The sequence below is a fragment of the Pholcus phalangioides genome, unplaced genomic scaffold (assembly GCF_987345545.1).
Source record: "Pholcus phalangioides strain wild (caught in Gottingen) unplaced genomic scaffold, Ppha-v1.0 ptg000009l_1, whole genome shotgun sequence".
NCBI classification, from domain to species: domain Eukaryota; kingdom Metazoa; phylum Arthropoda; class Arachnida; order Araneae; family Pholcidae; genus Pholcus; species Pholcus phalangioides.
The window spans coordinates 20,958,271-20,980,853 of NW_028301602.1; the positions used below are offsets into that span (position 1 = coordinate 20,958,271).

The 22,583-nt window shown below is 36.5% G+C and overlaps 3 protein-coding genes across 3 annotated transcripts; 1 reads left to right on the top strand and 2 right to left on the bottom strand.

Moving 5' to 3' along the window:
- Positions 1-3,240: 3,240 nt before the first annotated feature.
- Positions 3,241-6,149, bottom strand: LOC149082231 (uncharacterized). The gene is made up of 3 exons (XM_089236871.1): positions 5,861-6,149; positions 5,617-5,730; positions 3,241-3,621 (listed from the first exon to the last, which is right to left on the bottom strand). The coding sequence occupies exons 1-3, from the start codon at positions 6,104-6,106 to the stop codon at positions 3,526-3,528; spliced, it is 456 nt and encodes a 151-aa protein (XP_089092997.1). The 5' UTR covers positions 6,107-6,149; the 3' UTR covers positions 3,241-3,525.
- A 3,926-nt stretch (positions 6,150-10,075) lies between these two features.
- Positions 10,076-11,896, bottom strand: LOC149082232 (cystatin-1-like). The gene is made up of 3 exons (XM_089236872.1): positions 11,585-11,896; positions 11,080-11,193; positions 10,076-10,325 (listed from the first exon to the last, which is right to left on the bottom strand). Exons 1-3 carry the CDS (start codon positions 11,795-11,797, stop codon positions 10,233-10,235), a joined length of 420 nt encoding a protein of 139 aa, XP_089092998.1. The 5' UTR covers positions 11,798-11,896; the 3' UTR covers positions 10,076-10,232.
- A 274-nt stretch (positions 11,897-12,170) lies between these two features.
- Positions 12,171-17,022, top strand: LOC149082233 (uncharacterized). Its single transcript, XM_089236873.1, has 3 exons — positions 12,171-12,430; positions 15,352-15,480; positions 16,666-17,022. The coding sequence occupies exons 1-3, from the start codon at positions 12,239-12,241 to the stop codon at positions 16,822-16,824; spliced, it is 480 nt and encodes a 159-aa protein (XP_089092999.1). The 5' UTR covers positions 12,171-12,238; the 3' UTR covers positions 16,825-17,022.
- The last annotated feature ends 5,561 nt before the right edge of the window (positions 17,023-22,583 follow it).

Here is a 22,583-nt window from a genome sequence, read left to right on the forward strand (position 1 = left end):
TGTTCCTGCGCATATTCGAACGCTCAAAGAGCATAAACTTAAGAAATTTATTAAATTTAAATGATACGGTGATACTGTATCATTTTAAAACATATGTTAGAAGTTCCAGCACCGAAGCTATTTAGTGAGAAGCAACATTACTATTCAGGTAAAATTAGAGTTAGCGAGACTATACTACGACTACTTAACCGTGCATGCACCTCGTACACATTACTCTGCGGAATGTCTAACGAATCGGCACATACCGGAATATGTATTTTGTGTGCCCTCAATATAGCTTGTTCACGTGTCAGAGTTTTGTTCGTTTCGTGTTCTTGGTGGTGCTGCCATCTGTATTCCATATTTTGAAATGAATAGTTATAGCTATACTGCAGATACCAGACGTCAACTTTATGACGAAACTTCTTCAGGTTTTGCTCTGTTTGTTTTTGCTTTTCAAAAGTTTTGCCTCAAATATGTTTTTTTTCAAATCTGGAATATATATTTTCATTAATTTTCTTAAAACATTTCTTAGAAGAAACTACATCGCAGTTTCCTTTGTTTTGAACTCAAAGTATATTTTCATAATGTATCGCAATTCTAGAACGCGGAAAAATATAAGGTCACATATTTTCGTATTTTAAGGTCTTATTTTTTTATGTTTTTTTAGGCGATAAATGCTTGCATATTTCTAAGGTTTCTAAGTCGCGAAAATCCTGACCCTATTTATACCATACCTTGGAAATCACTTTCGGTTTTTTTGAGCAATTCGCTTCTATACAAGGTGACAACAGCTCTGGGCGTGAGCGGTCATCAATCAATCAATCTATACAAGGTGTCCTGTAAGTGCTGATGGGGACTGTATCTCATCGAAAGTCCGTCGTAGAGGTATACCGTATATACTCGTGTATAAGCCGAGTTTTTTTGTGGAAAAATTCGTTCCTCAAGTGGAGGGTCGGCTTATACTCGGGTCAGTTTTTGATGAGAAAATATCAACCCCACAATCAGTAGTCATTTTTGTAGCAGTGTTCGAGAAACCGGCATTATTAGTATGGGATATATTTGAACCCCACAGAACTGATAATGTCAAAGCCGAGGCAAAGAAATCGAAAACATCATTGGCTTTGATACCAGGTGGGCTAACGTCGATTGTAAAGCCTTTAGATGTGATCATCAACAAGCCTTTCAAAAGACTATTTGAGGAATTTGAGTTCCGATGATAAAGAAACTAAAAAAAAGCGGTGCCTTAAAGAAACCTAACATGGGCCTTGTGTGCCAATGGGCACATGAGGCCTGGAATTCTGTTTCCACCGAAATTATCATCCGATTCTTCAAAAAGTGTTGCATCAGCAATGCGATGGACGGAACTGAAGATGATATCATCTGTGAAAGTGGCAATGTCGATGACAGCCCAGATGAAGATAAAAACGAAGATGCCGCATTCCCTATGATGATCTGATGGATTACGATGAGCTTGGAGACTTAAAAGAAAAGGATTAAAAAGTTTGAATCATATTTTCTATTGTAAATTTCCGTAAGCTATTCATTTTGCATGAAAACATAAGAATTTCATTTCTCTGAAATGCACGGATCTTTTGGGGTCGGTTTATACACGGGTTTTCAGTTTATTGCGGATTTATTGGTCCTGAAGGGGGGAGGTCGGCTTATATACGAGTATATACGGTAGTTTCAATTTCAAAAGTTCTCAAAAATCACCCTGTACCAAATTTGAGAAGGAAAATGCAGTGTGTAACAAAGTCTAAAAGGTAAATTTTCATGCGGTCCACCTGTTCTCTAACTTCCAGTTACAATTTTGTTGTCCTGTCTCTGTTGAGGTCAACAAGAAAAAAATACAATTTTCTAAGTGGAACCGTATACATAAACTGAAGAGCCAAAAAAACTGGTACAGGCATGTGTATGCAAATAAAGAGATATGGAACCATTCAGAGTACGGTGCTGCGGTCGGCAACGCCTATATAACACAACAAGTGTCTGGCATATTTGTTAGATCGGTTACTGCTGCTACAATGGCAGGTTATCGAGATTTAAGTGAGTTTGAACGTGGTGTTATAGTCGGCGCACGAGAGATGGGACATAGCATCTCCGAGGTAGCGATGAAATTTGGATTTTCACGTACGGCCATTTCACGAGTGTACCGTGAATATCGGGAATCCGGTAAAAAATTAAATCTACGATATCGCTGCGGCCGGAAAAACATCATGCAAGAACGGGACTGACGAGAATCATTAAACGTGACAGACGTGCAACCCTTCCCCAAATTGCTGCAGATTTCAATGCTGGGCCATCAACAAGCGTCAGCGTGTGAACCATTTAATGAAACATCATCGATATGGGCTTTCGGAGCCGGAGGCCCACTCGTGTACCCTTGATGACTGCACGACACAAAGCTTTACGCCTCGCCTGGGCCCGACAACACCGACATTGGACTGTTGAGGACTGGAAACACGTTGCCCGGTCTGACGAGTCTCGGTTCCAATTGCTTCGAACTGATGGACGTGTACGGGTATGGACACAACCTCATGAATCGAATCCATGGACCCTACATGTCAACAGGGGACTGTTCAAGCTGGTGGAGGCTCTGTGATGGTATGAGGCGTGTGCAATTGGCGTGATATGGGACCCCTTATACGTCTAGATACGACTCTGACAGGTGACAGGTACGTAAGCATCCTGTCTGATCACCTGCACCCATTCATGTCCATTGTGAATTCCGACGGACTTGGACAATTTCAGCAGGACTATGCGACACCCTACACGTCCAGAATTGCTACAAAGTGGCTCCAGGAACACTCTTCTGACTTTAGATACTTCCGCTGGCCACCAAAATCCCCAGACATGAACATTATTGAACATATCTGCGATGAATTGGAACGTGCTGTTCAGAAGAGATCTCCACCCCCTCTTACTCCTACGGATTTATGGACAGCCCTGCAGGATTCATGGTGTCAATTACCTCCAGCACTACTTCAGACATTAGTCGAGTCCATGCCACGTTGTGTTGCGGCACTTCTGCGTGCTCGCGGGGGCCCTACACGATATTAGGCAGGTGTACCACTTTTTTTGGCTCTTCAGTGTACATTGTTTATTTTTGTGCCACGCCGTATTTTCACTCTCGAAACTGGTACAGAGTAATTTTTTAACGCGTTTTGAGCATTTTTTAAGTTAGTATCATACCACTACGACGGACGGTTGATGAGATAAAGGCAGCATCAGCAATTACAGGACACCCTACATATTTTTACCTCTTTATTACATACCCCGCTCCAAACATTATACACTGTGAATAACATACCAAAAACTTCTCTTAAGCTAGAAAATACTTCGGATATAACATACCGCAAGCAGAAACCTGGAAAATGAAGCCTAAAACACTTATTTGTGCAACATGGGTATTGTAAGTGGGTGATACCTTGTTTGTTGTTTTTTTTTCCCACAGAAAAGCCGTGGGAATTACATTAACTACGTACAGAAAGCACTGTAATGGTCTGCACACCACACACAGCAGCAATTTATTTGATTTAATTTCTATTTTTTCGGACAACCGTAATGTTTGAAGATTAGGTCCACCTTGCCTATCGGCTTTCGGTACAAGAACAAGATATTACAGGGTCGAGCAATTTCCTGAAAGATAAGACAATAAAACATATTTCATTAGCTAAATCTATGAGAGAACCAATGGTTTTTATACAGTGTGTCCCAGAAATTCGTAAATACTTTAAAAATTCATGAAAATTGAAGGAGAGAGAATCGGCATATTTTTTAGAATGAGGTTAGTGAAAAAGATATTCTCACGAAGGAAGATATTTTTTATACCGAAAAAAAAGTTAGTTCAAATTTTTTTCGATAGAGAGTGCTGCGCAAATGAAAATCAAAGAACTCTGGGCCTGAAACTTTCTTCAATCTCTTTCTGCGCCCGAAACATTCGTGAAGCTTCAGCCGGCGATTAATGGCTGAAGTAAAACGATCCACCGATGCCACAACAGCACAATAAAACCCATGTAAGTACCAGTAATAACAAAATTCAGAAATGAGCTGTTAATCGTACACCCATGCATTATTATGTATACTCTGATTTGCATATTTCCAATTATTTGCTTATGCACAGCGCTCTCTTCTGCCAAAAATTTTTACAATTATTTTTTTATTAATTTATCTGTCCCACAAAAAAAAACACAACAACAACACCCTATTGCGAGAATAACTTTTTCGCAATTTAATTTCGCAAAATAACTATTTCCTTCAAGTTTTATGAATTTTTCAAATGTTTCCGTATTTATGGGACACACTTGTATGTACATATATTCATCATATAATCACTGAAATGTGTTGAAATGTTATCAATCAACTACCAGAAAAAACAAAATTATATTCTTCTTAAGATTAATCATCTAACCAACTGTGTTAAAACCGGACTTGATTTGTGTGGTCTTTAAAGAAATGTAAAATGCTGAAATAGACTCTCGATTATCCGGCTACTTAAAAATTAATACAAAATAATTCTCCGTGATTCCAAGCTGCAGAAAAACCGTTTTTGGGGCGGGGCTACGCAAAATCGACCATTAAAATCTGCCGCGCTGTGCTAGCCACACCTCAAAACCGGACCGGTTTTTTGCGCAGGTTAGAGCGTAAGTGGTGGGGAGCATTGCGTCGCGAAAGAGGACTAAAAAGGAGAGAGAGAGAGAGAGAGAAGCCCTCAGTCGTCTACATCAGTGGTTGTCAACTTTTGGAAGCCTGCTTCCCGGGTAATTTATTTTTTTGCGAGTGGAAGGTCTGGTCGTACTCACGACAAATGTGCAACATATGTGAAACAAAATGAAATTGAAACGGATCGGTTTGACTAACGCTAGGGACCGGCGGGTGAAAAACACAGATCTACAAAAATGCCTTTTAAAAACTAAAAACTGTGAAGTTCGGCTCTTTCATCTTAGGCTTATCTTTTTACATTCGTGTTATCATTTATGAATGAAGAGAAATAAGTTCATAAATAATTTTTGTAAGAATTAAACTTACGCTTTACGTTAATGCTTTGTTTATTTTAAAAACCTGCGGTATGTGTTCATACTGTACAGTCAGTGACATCTTAAGGCATATGCCTTAAAATATGAAATCTTAAGGTATGAAATCTGGTTGAAATTTTCGAGAATTTGCCCACTGGGCCTCATAAAAATCACTTGGCCCATGGGCCCACGACGCTTTTAAGACGGCCCTATGTACAGTGTTCAGAATTTTATGTTTCCCGCAATCAAGATAAACATAAAAGAACTTATCCTAAAAAAACCTGAAACATGTCCAATAACTTTATTCTTGGATCATTAATTCTGTGAAATATTTTTAAAAAACTTACAGTTCAATACATAACAAGCAACAAGCATTTGTTATGTACTCTCCTGTACTTAGAGGTAAAAAAAATATGAATAGGAGCAGGTTTTAGTATGAAAAGGGTGTTTTTGATGGTATGGAGTGAGAGGTAAGAAGTGAGCATTTAAATTGTTCCGGCCTATCCGGATTTTCTATCATCCGGCTCGCCCTTACACCACATTAAGCCAGATAGTAAAGAGTCTACTGCAGCAAAATTCAGTTTGAAGTTACAAGCATGTTGACTCTACTACAACTCACGTTTATTCCTTTATGGACACCACAGCAATCAATATCTTTGTATTCCACCTCATCAGCTCTACATTTAGTTTCGGTAACATCCATAGTGAAATTATAAGCAACTCCGCCAAGTGTCTATAGAAAAATTTTAAAAAAAAACATTGTTTATTCACATTTCTCTTTCAAGATATTCGTATTTCTTACAGGATGAAAACTGAAACGGATTTTCGAAATCACGTTTTGCATAACCAAATATACGACTTACAGGAATGTTGTTGTTGGCTCTGACGCGCTTTATTTCCTTCAGTTTCACAAGATAAGGTGAGTCGAAGTATTTGAAGCGGACACTCAACTCCTTCAGAGCACAGTTCGCTGCCTCGATGGCCCCACGATCGTTGATGCTGACGTCAACGTAGGCACTTTGAACAATCAAGATGTTCGCAGCATTCAAAAGAAAAATTATACTCAAACTTTTGTGCTGATGGCATAAATATTGGGTGGAAGGATTCATTTTATGTCAACCGACTATTTGGATAATTTGGATAATCAAAAGAAGTGAAAAGAAAAGAAAATGATATTATACGAGGGCAGCAGGTGCTTATATTCACACTCATAAGATAAGCACAGACACAATCACTACACATATATGTACTTTATGTTTCTTTCTTTGAGACATATGCAAATGTATGGTTGGTTATAGTAAAATTTATATTTTTTCTTAGTAATATAAACCGTAATTACAGCTTAAAAAACTACTGAGAAAAAATGGCAACATGTATGGCTTCCAATATCTTTACAATAGTTATCAACTGCTAGTACGCAGATCCAGCTTTTGTTAATGTAGAAATAAATTTGTTTTTCTTCCTTTCGAGGGTAGTAAAGTAATATGCGTGCAGTATATATATATATATATGTTACTCTTAAAGACCGAAGTTGGCCACTTCGTGAACTGGCAGGTCCAGTTTATCCGGCCGATGTTCAAAATTCGGGCTTTCACCGAGCTTTGGCCGACCCCCTATATATCGATCCTTATGATTCGGGGACATTACCACGATGGCGTATTTTTTTGTAATAATATTATGGCCATTTATATTTAGCCATAGCTAACCATAAATATTATGGTCAGCTATGGCAAACCTAACGATCAAAGGAACCTGATATGGATATCTTAGGGTTCCATATGTATAGGAATGATAGGGGTCGACACATATGGGGCGGCGAAAGCCCGAATTTCGGGCAGTTCGCAAAGTGGCCAACTTCAGGCTTTGTCGGTAACATGTGCAGTGGATGTCCGTTGTAACGACGTCTCACAATCACGGAAAAAATTGTCGTTATAACGGATTCTCGTTATAGGCGGATGTTTTTTGTAGCATCAGCTCTTTGACAATCACCTGCAAATCACTCGTTATTCGTTATAACTAGGCTGACCATATTTCCTTGAGAAAAATACGGGAAATTCAGCTTCGAAATACGGGAAAATACGGGACATTGCCAATTATCGCCAAAAATGATGGCAAAAGGTAAGAAAAGTCGCTAACTCATGCTAAAATAAGATAAGTCGCTAGTCGTGGAAAACAAACGCCACTTCAAATTTCAGTGAATTAAAAAGAAAAGAAACACAAATGTTTGAGAGAGATGAATATATTAAGAAGACACCAACGAATAAGGCACATATACTTCGGTGTATTTGCCTTATTCGTTGGTGTCTTCTTAATATTCTTGGGCAAAGTTGATCAACTCTTCTAAGAGATGAATATTCTTGTTTGTAGTCGTAATCATCGTAATGCAATTTCTGAGTTAGAAAGATAATTTTGTTCGTTAATTTGAAGAATAAATAGTCAAGTTGAATTCATTTAAAAACCGGGATATTTTTGCAAAAAAGTCGGACGGCCAAAAAAACAAAAAACTCGAACTGTCCCGAGAAATACGGGACGTATGGTCACTCTAGTTATAGCGGTCGACTTTTACTGTATAATAGAAAAACGCTATTCTCACCTCGAAGTTGAAAGGAAGCACTGTCGCCGGTACAAAATTGGATGAAAGTCTTCTTCTTGTGAAGATGAATTTTACACAGGGTTTGCGTATTTCCACTGTACCCCCAGAAAGAATGGCACAATAGAATCAAAATTTCATCCGTGAAATTCATAAAACCGTAGAAAGGGGGTTAAGGATCGTTTCAAATACCTTGCAAAAGAAAAATTCGCAAAAATCAAAATTTTGAATATAGCAGTATTAATGCTTTAAATAACCCAATTAAAAAAATTTCGTGTAACATAAGAAAAATAAATAAATACAAATTTATATAAGCGATATATATAAACGAACAAGAGTAATCAAACTTTTCGGACTAAATATTTTCTGACAGTTGTATCGTTTGAAGATTAGGTCTATCTTGCCCAATGGCTCGCGACACAGGAACAGAATGTTACAGGGTCGGACAAGTTTTTAAAAGATAAAACAATAAACTTATCTCATAAGCAGTGTGACAATGATAATAGTTATCATCATGCACTGTATGTACTTGTTGCCCACTCTTTTCGTTGTCTAATAGCTAATTCGTCAACCGTAAGACTTTGAAGCATTCCAATTACGAAAATGGTCTTTAATGTTATGTTTAATGGTTTACAATGTCCCGTTTTTACACCTGTAATGCGAAGATTGAACTAGTCTGGATTTACATACACATAACCAGGGAAAACATACAACGTTTACTCAATCAAGTTGATGTAAATTTGCATGGAAATATTCGCATTATAATCCGTTTTAAGTCATCTGTTCTAAAAGCTGTCGTTGAAGAAGGCGGTGGGTATGCTGTTGCCAGATGCAGCTTTGGAAAGATTGACAAGTGTTCTAATGTATTCCTACTTATTATTTCATGTGTGGCTGAATCTACATATTTGTGGAATGAGAGTATTTCTGAACATTTTAACGCTGATATTTCAGTGGCAGTTGAAGTTTTTTCTTTTGTCGTATATGCCTGTTTCCCATTTATTGTTAGTTTTATACATGTACATTTTTATATCCAGGAAGTTGATTTGGTCTTCTTTAGTGGTTTCCTTGAGAGAAAGCTCTTCAGGGGGTAGATGTTGGGGAAGACGCTGTTAGAATTGCTGTTGTAGAAGATGATTAGATCATCAATGTCAATAAAGTTGTATTACAATGGCGTTAAGAGACAGATTACGAAGAAACTTTTCATATATCGAACAAAAGGATTCATTTCAAATCAATCAACGATTTGAGTAATTTGACGCAAAAGAAGAAGAAGAAGAAGAAATGATATCCAAGGTAGTAAGTGCTCATAATCACAATGAAAAATCCGTCTCTTGAGGATAAACTCACTCCATCACAGTACATATTCTCATTTTCCTTCACTACAAACATACGCAAATGTGTGATTATTCATGCTTCTTCGTGGTTATTCAGTGCTACCTCTGCTAAAGAAAATAGTTTGTTCCGGAATCACGTTCGTTAACCAAAATCTACATCAGCTGAAACACGGTTTTCCACAGGCTTATATGTAAAATCGTTTAATTCGTTCCAGGTAAGCCCGGAAATTTAGAAATAAGTTTAAATAAAAAACGCTAATATATATACTATAAAAAAGAGATATAGCTACTATAAAAAAAGAGAAAAACTGATTGAAGGTTAAAATGAACAGCTTCAAAATTGGATGAGTGAGAATTTACGGGAAGATGAGACACTAAAGATCTTTTGTGTTTCACTATGTACGTAACCAACACCAGCTTTATAGATATCTCCATCCATTCGTGGTTTTCTCAGCTCATTTCTATGTCCGATACATGCAACGTATGCTCCTTCTTTTTTCAATGCATTTTGTGTTAGCCGAGTGTTTCGTTTTACATGAAATGATTTAAAAACGTTCAGAAAGAGAAGTGGAGGTACATTTGGAAAATATTTCGAGCTGGACATGAGTTAATCGGGCTCGAGTGAATCAAACTCTGATGATGATTGGCGCGAAAATTCAGCTCGCAACATGGCTGTGTTTGGTTAGCATGTGTCTATATATAAATGAAAATGTTCATTTGCCGAATCCGTATTCGTTTTAGCCGAGGCAGAAAAATCACTTAAAAAATCTTCATCAACCAATCCTAAATCCTAAATATGTCATAGTGGCCTGTGAGTTCCGACTGAAATTGGCAAACAGTGCATACCCCTGAGTCATTTCTTAGCCCTCCTGGACTAGTAGTGCGATTTTCGCCATGGCTGTATATTTTATAATTTTTTAAACTAATTAGAGTTTAATATTACCCATATTGGATTCGTCAACCAAAAAATTCGTAAGCCGAGGTATCACTGTATTACTGAGAAATGACGTCAACCGATATCGCAGCGACTTCTATAAAAAAAAACTAAAATTATTTTTCACTAATTTGTTTTCACTTAAGACGCTAGTTTGAATTGGAATTTTTAAAATAGATAAATAAAATCAGATCTCTCTCTCAATGAAAATACTTCCAACGCTTAAAAAATATTATTTATTTATTTTCATAAACGATGTGTATTCGGCGTTTATAAAACTTCATGTTTGTGTGTGAACGCACACGCAGATTTATACATGTTCTCAATTTTTTTCTCGACAAAGCAGTGTATGAATAGTTATTTTCAGTCTTGATCAATCACTTTGGACAGTTGATGGTGTGTACGATCGAATCCCTCTTGAGTACTCGTGAGCCTTGCGAAAACTTCAATGAGCAGTTACGATACGCGGCCTGTAATACATAAATTAGAATAGACCTCTTGTTAATTCAATGCATATGTAGTACATCTTTTATGTTAGGTTGCACTGGTTTTTATTTTCAATCTATCTCATGTGCAAGATGTTCTTGATTTAGGGTCATGTTAAAAGTATCATCAAGTGCCTATAATCTAAGTTAATTGTAGCTAATTCAGAATTGATACAGTGAAACCTGTCTAAGACACTATATGAGAGGGAAACCTGTCTTAAACGCAATTAAAATATGGTCTGCTCAATGATTAGTGCTTTTATTTGCACCTTTATAAATCGGAAATCTATCCAAAACAGAATGTTATTTCAATCTATTGACGTTCCGTTCCGTTTCGTACAGTCTTCGCTACTAAACCACACATTCACCTCGTGTATATTCCTCTGCGGAACCTCTAACGAATAGGTACACGCGGAAATGTGCGCGTACGTGTAGTGAAACCTGACGTGAAGTTTGTTTCTGTGTGTAATGCTCGTTATGTGTAGTGCTGCCATCTGCCACCAGGTTTTCTAACTATGAGTGAAGTGTAATGATTGAATAATTTATCGTCGTAGGCCTGTTGCTCTCTGTGGCGAGACTTTTTAATGGGGAGATCGCCTCGCATTTGCTCCTCGAGTACAGGCTTCACTGTGATACAGCCTCTATGATCATGGAATTCCCAGGCTTTGATTATGGACAAATTCAATTACTGTATCTAGCATTCGTGCGCCTTAAAATCTAATAATTCATGTCTACTTACTGGGCTTTCTTCGCCCAGGCCACAACATTGTACTTCATCATAGTCCACCTCAGATTTATTGCATCTAGTCGTTCTCATTTCCATGTTGATTATGTACAGGTCACCTCCGAAATACTTGAAAATTGAAAATATTGGATATTATACTCAATACGTTTTCATCAATTTCAAAAGTTGTAAGAGAGTTTTTTCAGTATAATCAATGCTTTTCAAATTTTAAACTATTCAAAACATTTATGTGATTCAAAATTCATAGGTTTCGGGTCTTTAGGCCGACGTGACAAAATCTTTACCTTTCGACTTTTCGTTCGCACGGGTGTGGTGAACATTTTTCGCACTCGTGAGAACGAAACGTCGAAAGGTAAAACTTTCTGTCACGTCGGCCAAAAAACCCGAAAACTATGAATTTTTCATTACATGATGGCCACGAGAGAGAATTGTTTGTTTTATTTATTTCATTCTTTAAAAGTTCTGTTGAGGATTTTACAGATATTTCAAACTCTCTTACCGTGAGGTTATATTTGGCAGATGCCGCTATGACTCGGACTAATTTTTGTAAATACTCAGTGTTGAAATATGTCTGGATTTGTTTGGATGCCAATTCTGCAGCTCTCCAAACTCTGGACTCGGTGACATCTACGGGGATGAAATCGTCCGCGGAAGACTTCGCGTAGAAAATTCCGAGATGGAGCAGAATCAGAAACAGCATCACCATCATCATCAGTCGTCATTAAGTTTTACTACATAAAATAATCCCGACACAGTTTTTCACCTCAATTCGGTTCGAATCCTTTCCGAACACGCGTTCATGAAAATACGTATTTAAATACAGATGTCGCTCTCTTTTTTAGTGATACAGTAGATTAAGAGTCTCAAGGTCTTTCATAGAAAAGTCATTTTTGATTTGGATTACTCTCCCTTTATCTACAACCACTTTTTTCTTCATTTTTTGTGTCTAGAACTTAAAAAAAACTAATACAGGACTTACGAAATATTAAAGGATCTTCGAGGAGAATCTTCTTAATTCAAACCATGGAAATTCACAGGTGTCTGAATATTTTATTTTCTCTCTCTCTCTCTCTCTCTCTCTCTCATTATTTATCGATATAATTCTGTGTTTAAGACTGCCGTCGTTTCCCATTCCCGCTTACGTCCGATCATCATGATTCTGAGTATCGTTGTTTTGTTCAGTTGTTTCCATCCAATGGCTTTCTCTGACGAAGAAAAAGTCGATCCAAATGATAAGAAAGTCGTATTAATAACGGATGTGTTCATGAGAAGTGTTAACAGCATGTTTCTTACAAAACCGCTGAGAAAACTCCACAAGATTAAAAGCGCATTGGTGTCTGAAGTGGTATGTGTATTTCGTTATTCAGGGGTATCCGACTACGTTTAAAAGGTCTGCCGTATAGAGTTGAGGTTTTGAACCGAAATATAAGGTCTATCATATGTATTTATCCAACTTCAGTGTTGTATACTAGGCTATATAGTAACGCCGTTTCATGCCTTTGCAGTCGCGCTTGTCGTCTTGGCTCAGTGATCGTGGTCTTATATCTACTGCGTGACGTCACTGTTCAAACACTTTTTTTAAGCGTATGACTTCAGTACACGAAACGTCCTGAAAATTGACGTAGTTTTGTTTAAATTTTAGTTGCTTATTTTACTGTTTTTAAGTGAGTGATCTCTTGTTTATGATGTTGTTTTGATATCATAAGAATGGGTGCTGCTTGTTCATAATATTTTTATAATCTATAAGCTAAGAAATGAATTAAATCTAAGAAATATTTGGTGAGATAGAATGCCTTTTGATAGTAGCATTCAAAATAATAATAATAATTTTAAAAATTTTATATTAGGATTTTTTTTTTAATATTTGCTTCCTATGTTTTTTATGACGCAGTTGTATTGGTAATAATGAAATTCAAGGATTCCATATAAAAGCTACACCTAATTCAAATGAAAACAAAAAGATAAAAAATTATTAGAAAGTTCAGAAGATAATTGAAATTACCTGTTTCGAGTTGGCTTTAAATCAACTCAATAAAAAATAACTAACGTGCGTGATTCAACTGAAATGTGGATCCGAGAAAAATATTCTCAGTGGAAGTTATCTCACAAGCAAATGCAAATTATCTCATTTTAAATGTTTAAATAGTTGAATGAACGAACCAATAATTATACATATACTAATGACAATGATCGAAAAAATATTTTTGGAAAGAATTTAGTAAAATGGACAGTACAGCGATTGCAAACTATCGTAACTAACAAAGTAGCAACGCAGGCCCACTCGGTTATGTTTGAGCAATGACGTCACGCATAACGTCAGCTTGTACCGACTTCGGTCATCACCACCTAGAGATAGAAGGCCTCTGCAATGTTTGCCATAAACGTCATTCAAACTACCTAGCAAGTTTGTCAAATTTTGAAACACGGCATCCTATTTCGTTTCTTCTTATTTTGGCGTAGAATATACCTGATTGACTCACAAATACCGCATAGTGATTGGATGTGGGGCATAGAAATCGCCAATTCTGAGCCCGATCATTTCTTTTCCTCGCAACGATAATACTGGCACGAGCAGGGAATTTTTTTCCCCTGAATATTCTGAGGGAAAATGGACTACTTACTTGACGTCACAAGCAGAGTGAGAAGGACTTCTATCTCTAGGTGGTGATACTTCAGCCCATCATGAAACCGCAATTATTATATAGCCCTGGTAAAATGAAATTTCAAAAAGTTTACATGTACATCAAGAGATTTGGGTGTAACTTTTGAGCATACTATGAAATTCTTTACATTTTGATTGATAACCTACATCATCACTACGGAATATACTGTGAAAATAAGAAGACATTTCATTCCTAGAAACTTTTTTTTTTGCAGTCGTGTTTCGAATATTATATGAATTTTGCTTAAAATTTGACATAAAAATGACTTTTCATAGAAAATGCCATAGATAGTCCAAAATTTATTATTGCTTTCATCATTTTGCGACATTTTCCATCAAAAAATGTTATTAAAGTTCACTCCACAGTAACATTTTATAGAAAAGTGCTAAGGTAACCGGATACTTTAAACTACCAAGCTGTTTTCATTACAAATAAGTAATGAACTAAATTTTAAACATACTTTTTAACATGGTAAAAAAGACTAAACAAACTATGCTCTGGTAGAGATATTAAAAATATCATTTAACCCATTGACTTATTTCCAATTTGTTACACTTATTTTTGATTGAATTTTCTATGCTATGCAAATACAATGGTTTATACATGATACTTATTTAGGTCTAATACTTAAGAGTTCTTAATACTAAATGGTTCACTGATGCTTACTTTTTCAAAAATTTTCGAATTCGAAAATGAAGGAAAGTAGGAAAAAACAGCGTTAAATGCGTGTAAAACGGTTTTCTCGCATTTAATGCTGTTTTTATTTTGGCAACTTTCCTCCGTTTTTTGAATTCTGATATTCTCAGTGAATATTAAACTTAGAAACGTGGATTTTTTTTTTCTTCTCTTTTTGGCTTCAGGTGAAACAGGGCAACAAGTTTCTAATCGGGTTTTCGGGCACACGGGGGCTGCATAAAAAGTTAATTTTGTTATTTTAATAACTATACAACCCCTTGCAACATGTGAATGCAATATCTGTGTACTATACATTATTTGAATACCTTTCAGACCATGGTATCACGAATGTGTGGGTTGGTTTTTCTCACTGTAAGAATTTTTTCTTTTGACCTCAAGGATTTAAGCCCTGGCTTGAAGGATTGTGTAAGTTTTGAGTTAGAAATGTGATGAATATGAACTTTGGGGGTTTATTAAGAGGGCGGCACTTGAAGTTGAACTTTCAGGGGGGTTTTTAAGATATCTTCCAGGAGAAAGTGACTCCGGGAAAAGTGTGATTTGTTACATTAAATTTAGCAATAAGGATCTCAAAAAAAAATTATATATGAAGAGAAATACACCCTGCGCATCATCTTGGCTGAAAAAATTTTAACGAACTGAATTATTTCAGTAAATAATTAAAATTATTTTCCGAAAAGTTTTCTCATTTAATTTGAGAACAAATTTCATTCATACCATGATATTTTGCTTCATTCAGAAATAGGTACAGAAACTTCAATAGAATTATTTCTATTGATTCCTGTTATTTTCTTCAATGCCACATTTAGGTTCCTGAATATCTTGTATTTCATGGTGTGCAATAAGAAATGTTTGAATGCCCTCGGAAAGATTTAAGGTTTGACTCTCGGGTATTTTTTTTTACTTACAGGTGGACCTCCCACCCGGATTTCAGGAGCGAAAATTATACATAATCGAGGTCGATTTAGTGTTAACCAAATGCCATAGAGATGATGTTAGCTACGATGAGATCGAATGCTGTGAGCTTATAGATAAAAATGTATTTATCTATTTAAATTACTTTTCAATGTGCCATGTTTGAATATTATTGTTTTCCTACTTAGTGGAGGCAAATGATGTCCCTTTCTTATGTCAGGGGTCTTCAACGCATGGCCTCATTTGGCCCTCGGAGCTTTTTGCCATGGCCCACCGATCATTTTCAGAAAATGGTTGGAAACATTGAAAAAAGGTTAAGTGGACGGCTTTTATATATTGTATAAATGGAACCAAAAAAAAACACAATTTTTAACATTTTGGAGATATGCCTACATCTAAACTATTAAAGAGGTAGAATTTTTATCTAAATAGAACCAAGTGACATATAAGCTGTGATATCATCTGTGTGCACTTGAACCAACTACCAAACTGAAGAGATAACTGAAGCGAAGATAACTTTAAATAGTTTTTTCTCGGTTTTGATTTAATGGCGGTTGGTTCCTTCTATATAAAAGCCGTCCGATTCTAGAATTAATCAAAGAAATAATTCAAGAGTAAATTAAAGAAACAATTTCAAAATGAATGAGAGAATTAATTCCGGAACAAACTAATGGAAACTCAGAATTAATGGAAGAAATAATTCCAGAATTGATGAAAAAGAAATTCAAAAAATTACTGAAAGCAATAATTTTACAATTTTTTAAGCAAAAAATTTCCGAGAATTACTGAAAAAAATAACTTATAAATCACAATGACACACACAATATCGTAATTTCTGATAGAAATTATTTCACAAAGCAATAAAAGAGCAATTGCATAATTATTGAAAATTATTTCAAGATGTATTGAGAAGGAAAATAATTTCACAATTACCAAAGCAAATAATTATAGAATCATTTAAAAAGTGATTTCAATTTGAAAATAGTTTCAGAATTAATTAATTGATTTAATGTTTTTGATTAATCAGTAATTAATCAAAAACATTTTCAGAATCAGTGAAAAAGTTATTTGAGAACTAATCAAAATTGATTATTTAGTTATTTGAAGTGAGAAGTTTGAAATTGGCCCGCCGTGTCTGAAAGGTTGAAGACCCCCCTCACTTATGTAGTCAAAAGAGTGATTGAACTTATTTCATAATAAATGAAGACTGAACTGATAGACTGATTGATAATTATGTATATAACTAATTATTTGAAGGAATTAGAAACCAAATTATACCCCTCCCCTTACTTTCTTATCTTATTTTTAGGAAAAGCCTATTGATTGTTATATCATGGGGTTCTACTACCAGAATGGAACTGTTGAGGCTTTTCCAAATTTATTTAGACTAAATGACTGTGGCGAACTTGAATTGTTTCACCCTAAGAAACAATTATGGAGAGAATTCCAGCAACTAATTCGACCTTGATTATTAAAGGCATTATTCGAATGTATTTGTGTACTTTCTAGTTGTGTATAGGTAAGCAACGAATCGATGTCTAATGTGCTGTTGGTCTCAATGTATAAAGGGATTTACATACTAAAATTTCAACATTCGTGTATATTTGCCCGTTACGATAATTTTTTCCAACATACAGATTCTAGGTGAATAAAACATGCATTAACGAAAGTACATCCTTTTCTCATTGGTTTCACCCATTTCTCTGTTCGTATCCGGAAAATTCCCCGCTAGGAATATTCACCGACAAACCGTTCATCGACAAGTGAACGATTGAGTGAATGAATGACTCATTTACTCCTAAAATCACTCACTTACTCACTAGGTCACTCCCTTTGTCATTCACTCACTCATTTTATCGCTCACTCCCTTGGTCGCTCGTTATACGCACTATACAGGTTTGCTCACTCTGTTACAAAATCAGCCACTTGAACACTCACTTGCTCACTATGTTACATACTCAATCATCTGGTCACTCACTAACTAGGCCGCGCACGCTTACTTACTAACTAGGTCGCTCACTCTGTCGCACACACTCAATGACGAGGTCATGCATTTACTCACTAGGTCACTCATTCTGTCACTCGCTCTTACCAACACTAACTACTCTTTCACTCACTAACTACTGTATTATTTACTGACTGAGTCACTCACTCGGTCATTGCTCGCTCACTTACTGGGTCACTGACTCGTGTGGAACTGTTGTCGGTGAATTTTTCCAGCGGTGAATATTCCTTCGATGAATTGTTGTCGGGGAATTTTCCATAAATCTTTCCCATTAGATGAAATTTGATACGAATCGGACAAGCGCACATTTGAATTTCTACAAGTTATTTATTTTCGGAAATATTATAATTCTTCGTTCGATGTTAAGAATATTTATTATTATTTATTACATCTTTTCTGGTTTGGACTAACTCTAATGAAGCCGTGTGTGTCTAACTCAGGCAGGTTAGTCGTTCTCTACCTTTGATACACAATTTGAACACTCGATCAAACATTACTGCCATCGTATAAGACAAATCCGCTTCTTACAAATACCTTCATAATAACCTAAAGCGTGAAAATAATAGTAAAGCGTGTGTACCTAACAGCCTGAGTGCGTATGTAGTGTTGTGTTTGATTTGTCAGTGCCGCCATCTGCACTCATGTCCATAAATTAAGGATAATTCAGAATCACACGGAAATCGAAATCTAAAATAAAAATTTCACCTGTAGAATTATCACACACATCTGCAAGAATGATATGCAAAGTTCAGGAAGCCACCAGATGATGCCGATAGTACGTCACAATGACGAGAGTGTAAGAGGGGGGTATATAAGGAATGGTGGCAAAGAAGTAAAATTGTTCACAAGAGTTCTGTAAGACGCTCAGTGCCATAAGCGAATAGTTATGACACAGAGGACGCATGTGGATGATATTTTACGTGGTAGTATTATCGGCCGTCTGGAATGTCGGCGTACTCAGATGGAAGTATGCAAGGAACTTGGAATTGCCCATAGTGTCATCTCTAGGCTTTGGCAACGATTCCAAGATAACGGAAATGTCAGTAGACGTTACAGTACAGGTCGCCCCCGAGTTATAACGCCGAATGAAGACCGGTATTTGGCAGTAACTGCCAAAAGAAGCAGACGGAGCACAGCATCCGACCTGTCTCGTCAGCTATCTGCAGCCACGGGTACCGCAGTTTCAAGGCAAACCGTGTACAGACGTTTGGGAGATATTGGTCTATATGCTCGCAGGCCTGTCAGAAGACATGCAATGTGGACATCGTCACAGTGGGCTTGTGTGATGTTTTCCGACGAGTCCAGGTTTAGCTTGCAGTCTGATTCACGTCGGACTTTCATATGGAGAACGCCAGGTACCCGTTACCACCAAGACAACATCATTGAACGACACCGTTACGGTGGTGCAGCATTGCTCGTTTGGGGTGGAATTATACTGGGTTCCAGAACAGATCTGCATGTTCAAACCGGAACCATGAAAGCCCAAATTTATCGGGACATCATTCTGGAACAACATGTACGTTTGTTTAGGGGTGCCATGGGCGCAGAATTTGTGTTTATGGATGACAACGCCCGTCCTCACCGAGCAAACATCGTAAACGAATGCCTTGAATCTGAGGATATAATCCGTATGGAATGGCCAGCATTCTCACCTGACTTGAATCCGATAGAGCATGTGTGGGACATGCTTGGCCGACGAGTTGCAGCCCGTCAACCACCTCCTACATGTGTACCGTAACTTCGGAGAGCATTGCTTGCTGAGTGGAGTGATCTTCCCCAAGATCATATCGATAATTTGATACTCATCATGCCTAGGCGTTGTACGGACTGTATTTCATCGCATGGGAGACATACAATGTATTAACCATCATACCAACCATGTAATAGTAAGTTTTTGTAAAGGAGATATTTTTTACAATTGCTCCAGGGAGCAAAAATCGTAGTTTTTATGAATGGTATCATACATACACCATCGTTTTTGTTCTTTATCTTTTGTTTAATAAATGGGCTTTATGAATAAGTAACGTTTACAAGATATACGGAAGACTGGATGTTGTGAAGATATTTATTATTTGAGATGTTAATTTTTTAAGGAAGGAAAAAACTCATCTCTGCCTCTACCGGGAGTCGAACCCGGGTCCCTCGATTGCCGGACGGATCTATCTCCTCTGTAGCTTAGTGGTCAGAGCACTCGTCCGGCAATCGAGGGACCAGGGCTCGACTCCCGGTAGAGGCAGAGATGAGTTTTTTCCTTCCTTAAAAAATTAACATCTCAAATAATAAATATCTTCACAACATCCAGTCTTCCGTACATCTTGTATTAACAAGTGGAGAGCGACATTCATGTCATATAAGTAACGTTTGTTTTGTTTCTGAACCATTATTTGCCGGAGCTGGCATTATCCTCAATTTATGGACATGAGTGTATATTTCAGAAGTTGAACAAGCATCTAGTTGAGGTCCTGCCGGTTATGAACCTTCATTTTCAGCCCAAAAAGAATAGTATTCAAAATTCCATTTCTTTGATCGTTTTTTTTAATTAAACGAACTGAATTTTAAAATGTGGTACTGAATTTCAGGCGGAGCCAGCTGGTTGTAATTTCTGGGCATATGACTTCAAGAATGGGACTTTTCTTTCTGCTCCGGATATCTTTGATTCCGGTAATTGTGGCAAATTACGCAACACGATGCCCAAGGAGGGTCCATTGCGAGAATTCCTACAGCTTAATCAATTTTGATCAATTCTTGGCATAAATTTAAAAAACTACCCGTATCTAGTCGGAACTTTTACATAATATATTCAGATTTTATTCCAATTGAATACACATTGCAAATGAAAATATATTGATTTTCCTGTTCTAGATCTGTATTCAAATGCTTCAATTCAAATCCAGATGTTTGATGTCTTACGATTGATGAGTGCATTTTTTTTCCCCCGTAGTGTCAGTGGTACTGTATTTAGTATTTTAAGTATTAAGTATTAAGTATTTAGTATATTAAGTATTTTAAGTTTTGCATATCAATTCTCTTGAAATTAACAGAAAAAAAATTTCTTCTATGGGAAACATCCACTGCCAAATAGGTATTATGAATCTACATAATTATGGATCGAGGATACGGCAACTAACGTTGGTGACCAAAATTTAGAGGCGTATGGGTTATATGTTACGGTAAATGTGATAAATCGGTTATTATACAACCAGTTATTATGCATTGATCACGGCCAAAACTACAATTTAATTCTACTTATGCGGCATTTACAAATATGTGGGTCATTTGACAATATTTAATCACTTTCTAAAACATAGCAAATGTACTGGGTACCCCATAAATTTGTGGATAGTTTAAAAATTGATAAAAATGTGGTTATATTTGAAGGCGGTTGGCACAAAATAGTTATTCTCACGAAGAGGATTTTTTTTGAGAGGGGACAGACATAAATTGAGTTCAAATTTCTGTCGTTAGATGGCCCTCCACGAAAGAAAATGAATGTAAATGTGCAAATCAGAATCCTATAAAATGCAAGTTGCGTGATTAATGGCTCGTTTCTGAATTTTCCTGTTACTGGTGCTTCGTTGGTTTTTATTGTGATGATGACATCGGTGGGGGGGTTGAAGCATTATTGGTGAAGTTGTTTTACCTAGGCCGCGAATCACCGGCGGAAGCTTTACGAACGTTTCGGACACAGAAGAGGTTGAAGAAATGCTCGGGTCCAATCACATCTGTCGGACTTCCGTCCAGCACCCTTCATCGACAAAAAATTGGACTACATTTTTTTCACGCACCAAAAAGAATCCCCCCCCCCTTTCATGAGAATAACTTCATGACAAACCGCATTTTAATTTACCAATTCCATCAACTTTTATGAATTTTTAAACTATTTACGAATAGGAGACCCTGTATATTTTCAAACATGCAACTTTATTTAATTTACAGATCATGATCATACATTTATTTATGTTCATAATAATATTTTAGCTGCTGTGTTATACAGTCGAATGTCGATATAATGATACTCTGCGGACCAAGTAAAAATATCGTTGTAGAGAGATTATCGTTACATCGAGAGGCCGCTGTTAAACATTGGACTACAGGCATTTCCAAGCAAGACTTGAAAAAATACCGTCTAATTGTAGAGGGAGTTATCGTCATATCCAGTATCGTTATAGAGAGGTTTCATTGAACATATATATATGTACATGTTACCTCGTAAAAGTATGAAATCCGTTATTCTATAGAATGCCTAGTTATTTCATGAAATAACTGATAGAGTCCATTAAAGCGTGAAACTCACTCGTATTTTATATTTTAAGTAATTACTTCACAGAATAATGACCTAAATCCCAATAAAATATAAAGAGAAACATTTACATTTAGTAGCGGTGAAAAGGTAAATGTGTGTTTCCTTTATCTTTCACCTAAATAAATAAATAAACATTCTGTACGCTGTATAGTTCTGTCCAATTATTTATTTATTATTATTATTATTGGTATTATTGCTGTTGTTATTATTATTATTTATTTCAAACTTTAACTGTCTAATATTTGTTATTTTATGAAATAACTAGTTATTTCAAAGAATAACTAGTTAAAGTGTGGAATTATTGTTCTATTAGGGTACGAACATAGTGCACGCTTGCTTCCGATTCTCAGAAACGACGCACGTTGCTGATTGGTTATAAATCTGAATTTTGGGTTTTTGTAACCAATCGTGACGGCGCCAACTCACAGAATCGGATACCTGCGTGCACTATATTCCTGCCCTAACACATTTAGCTGAATTGATCAGTTGTATCATTAAATAGATAATTATTCTATAAAATAACTGGATTTTACACTTTAACGGTAACATACATATATTTGCAATCGATCTTATATCTCCTTTTTACATTGTTTTCGAAATTATTCACTTTGATCATCACATCATAACACCACCCCCTTTGCTCTTTTTATTTTATATATATATAACCTATGATAATATTATACCTAGTAAGGGCATGGTCCTCTTCTACCGTGTAACTTAGAGGATTTTGCTTTGGATCCATTGAATTTTTCTAGTCCAAAAAAGGCACCAGAAAATTTGAAGTATTTTCTATTTTACCCTATTAAAGTCATTTGCTTTGCTTTCCGATGTTTTCGAATCAGCCTACATATGATGAAGAGACTATCAGCTGAGCTTACACCCAACGAGTTCCCTCGTTCCACCCTTCAAGGTTTTCAAC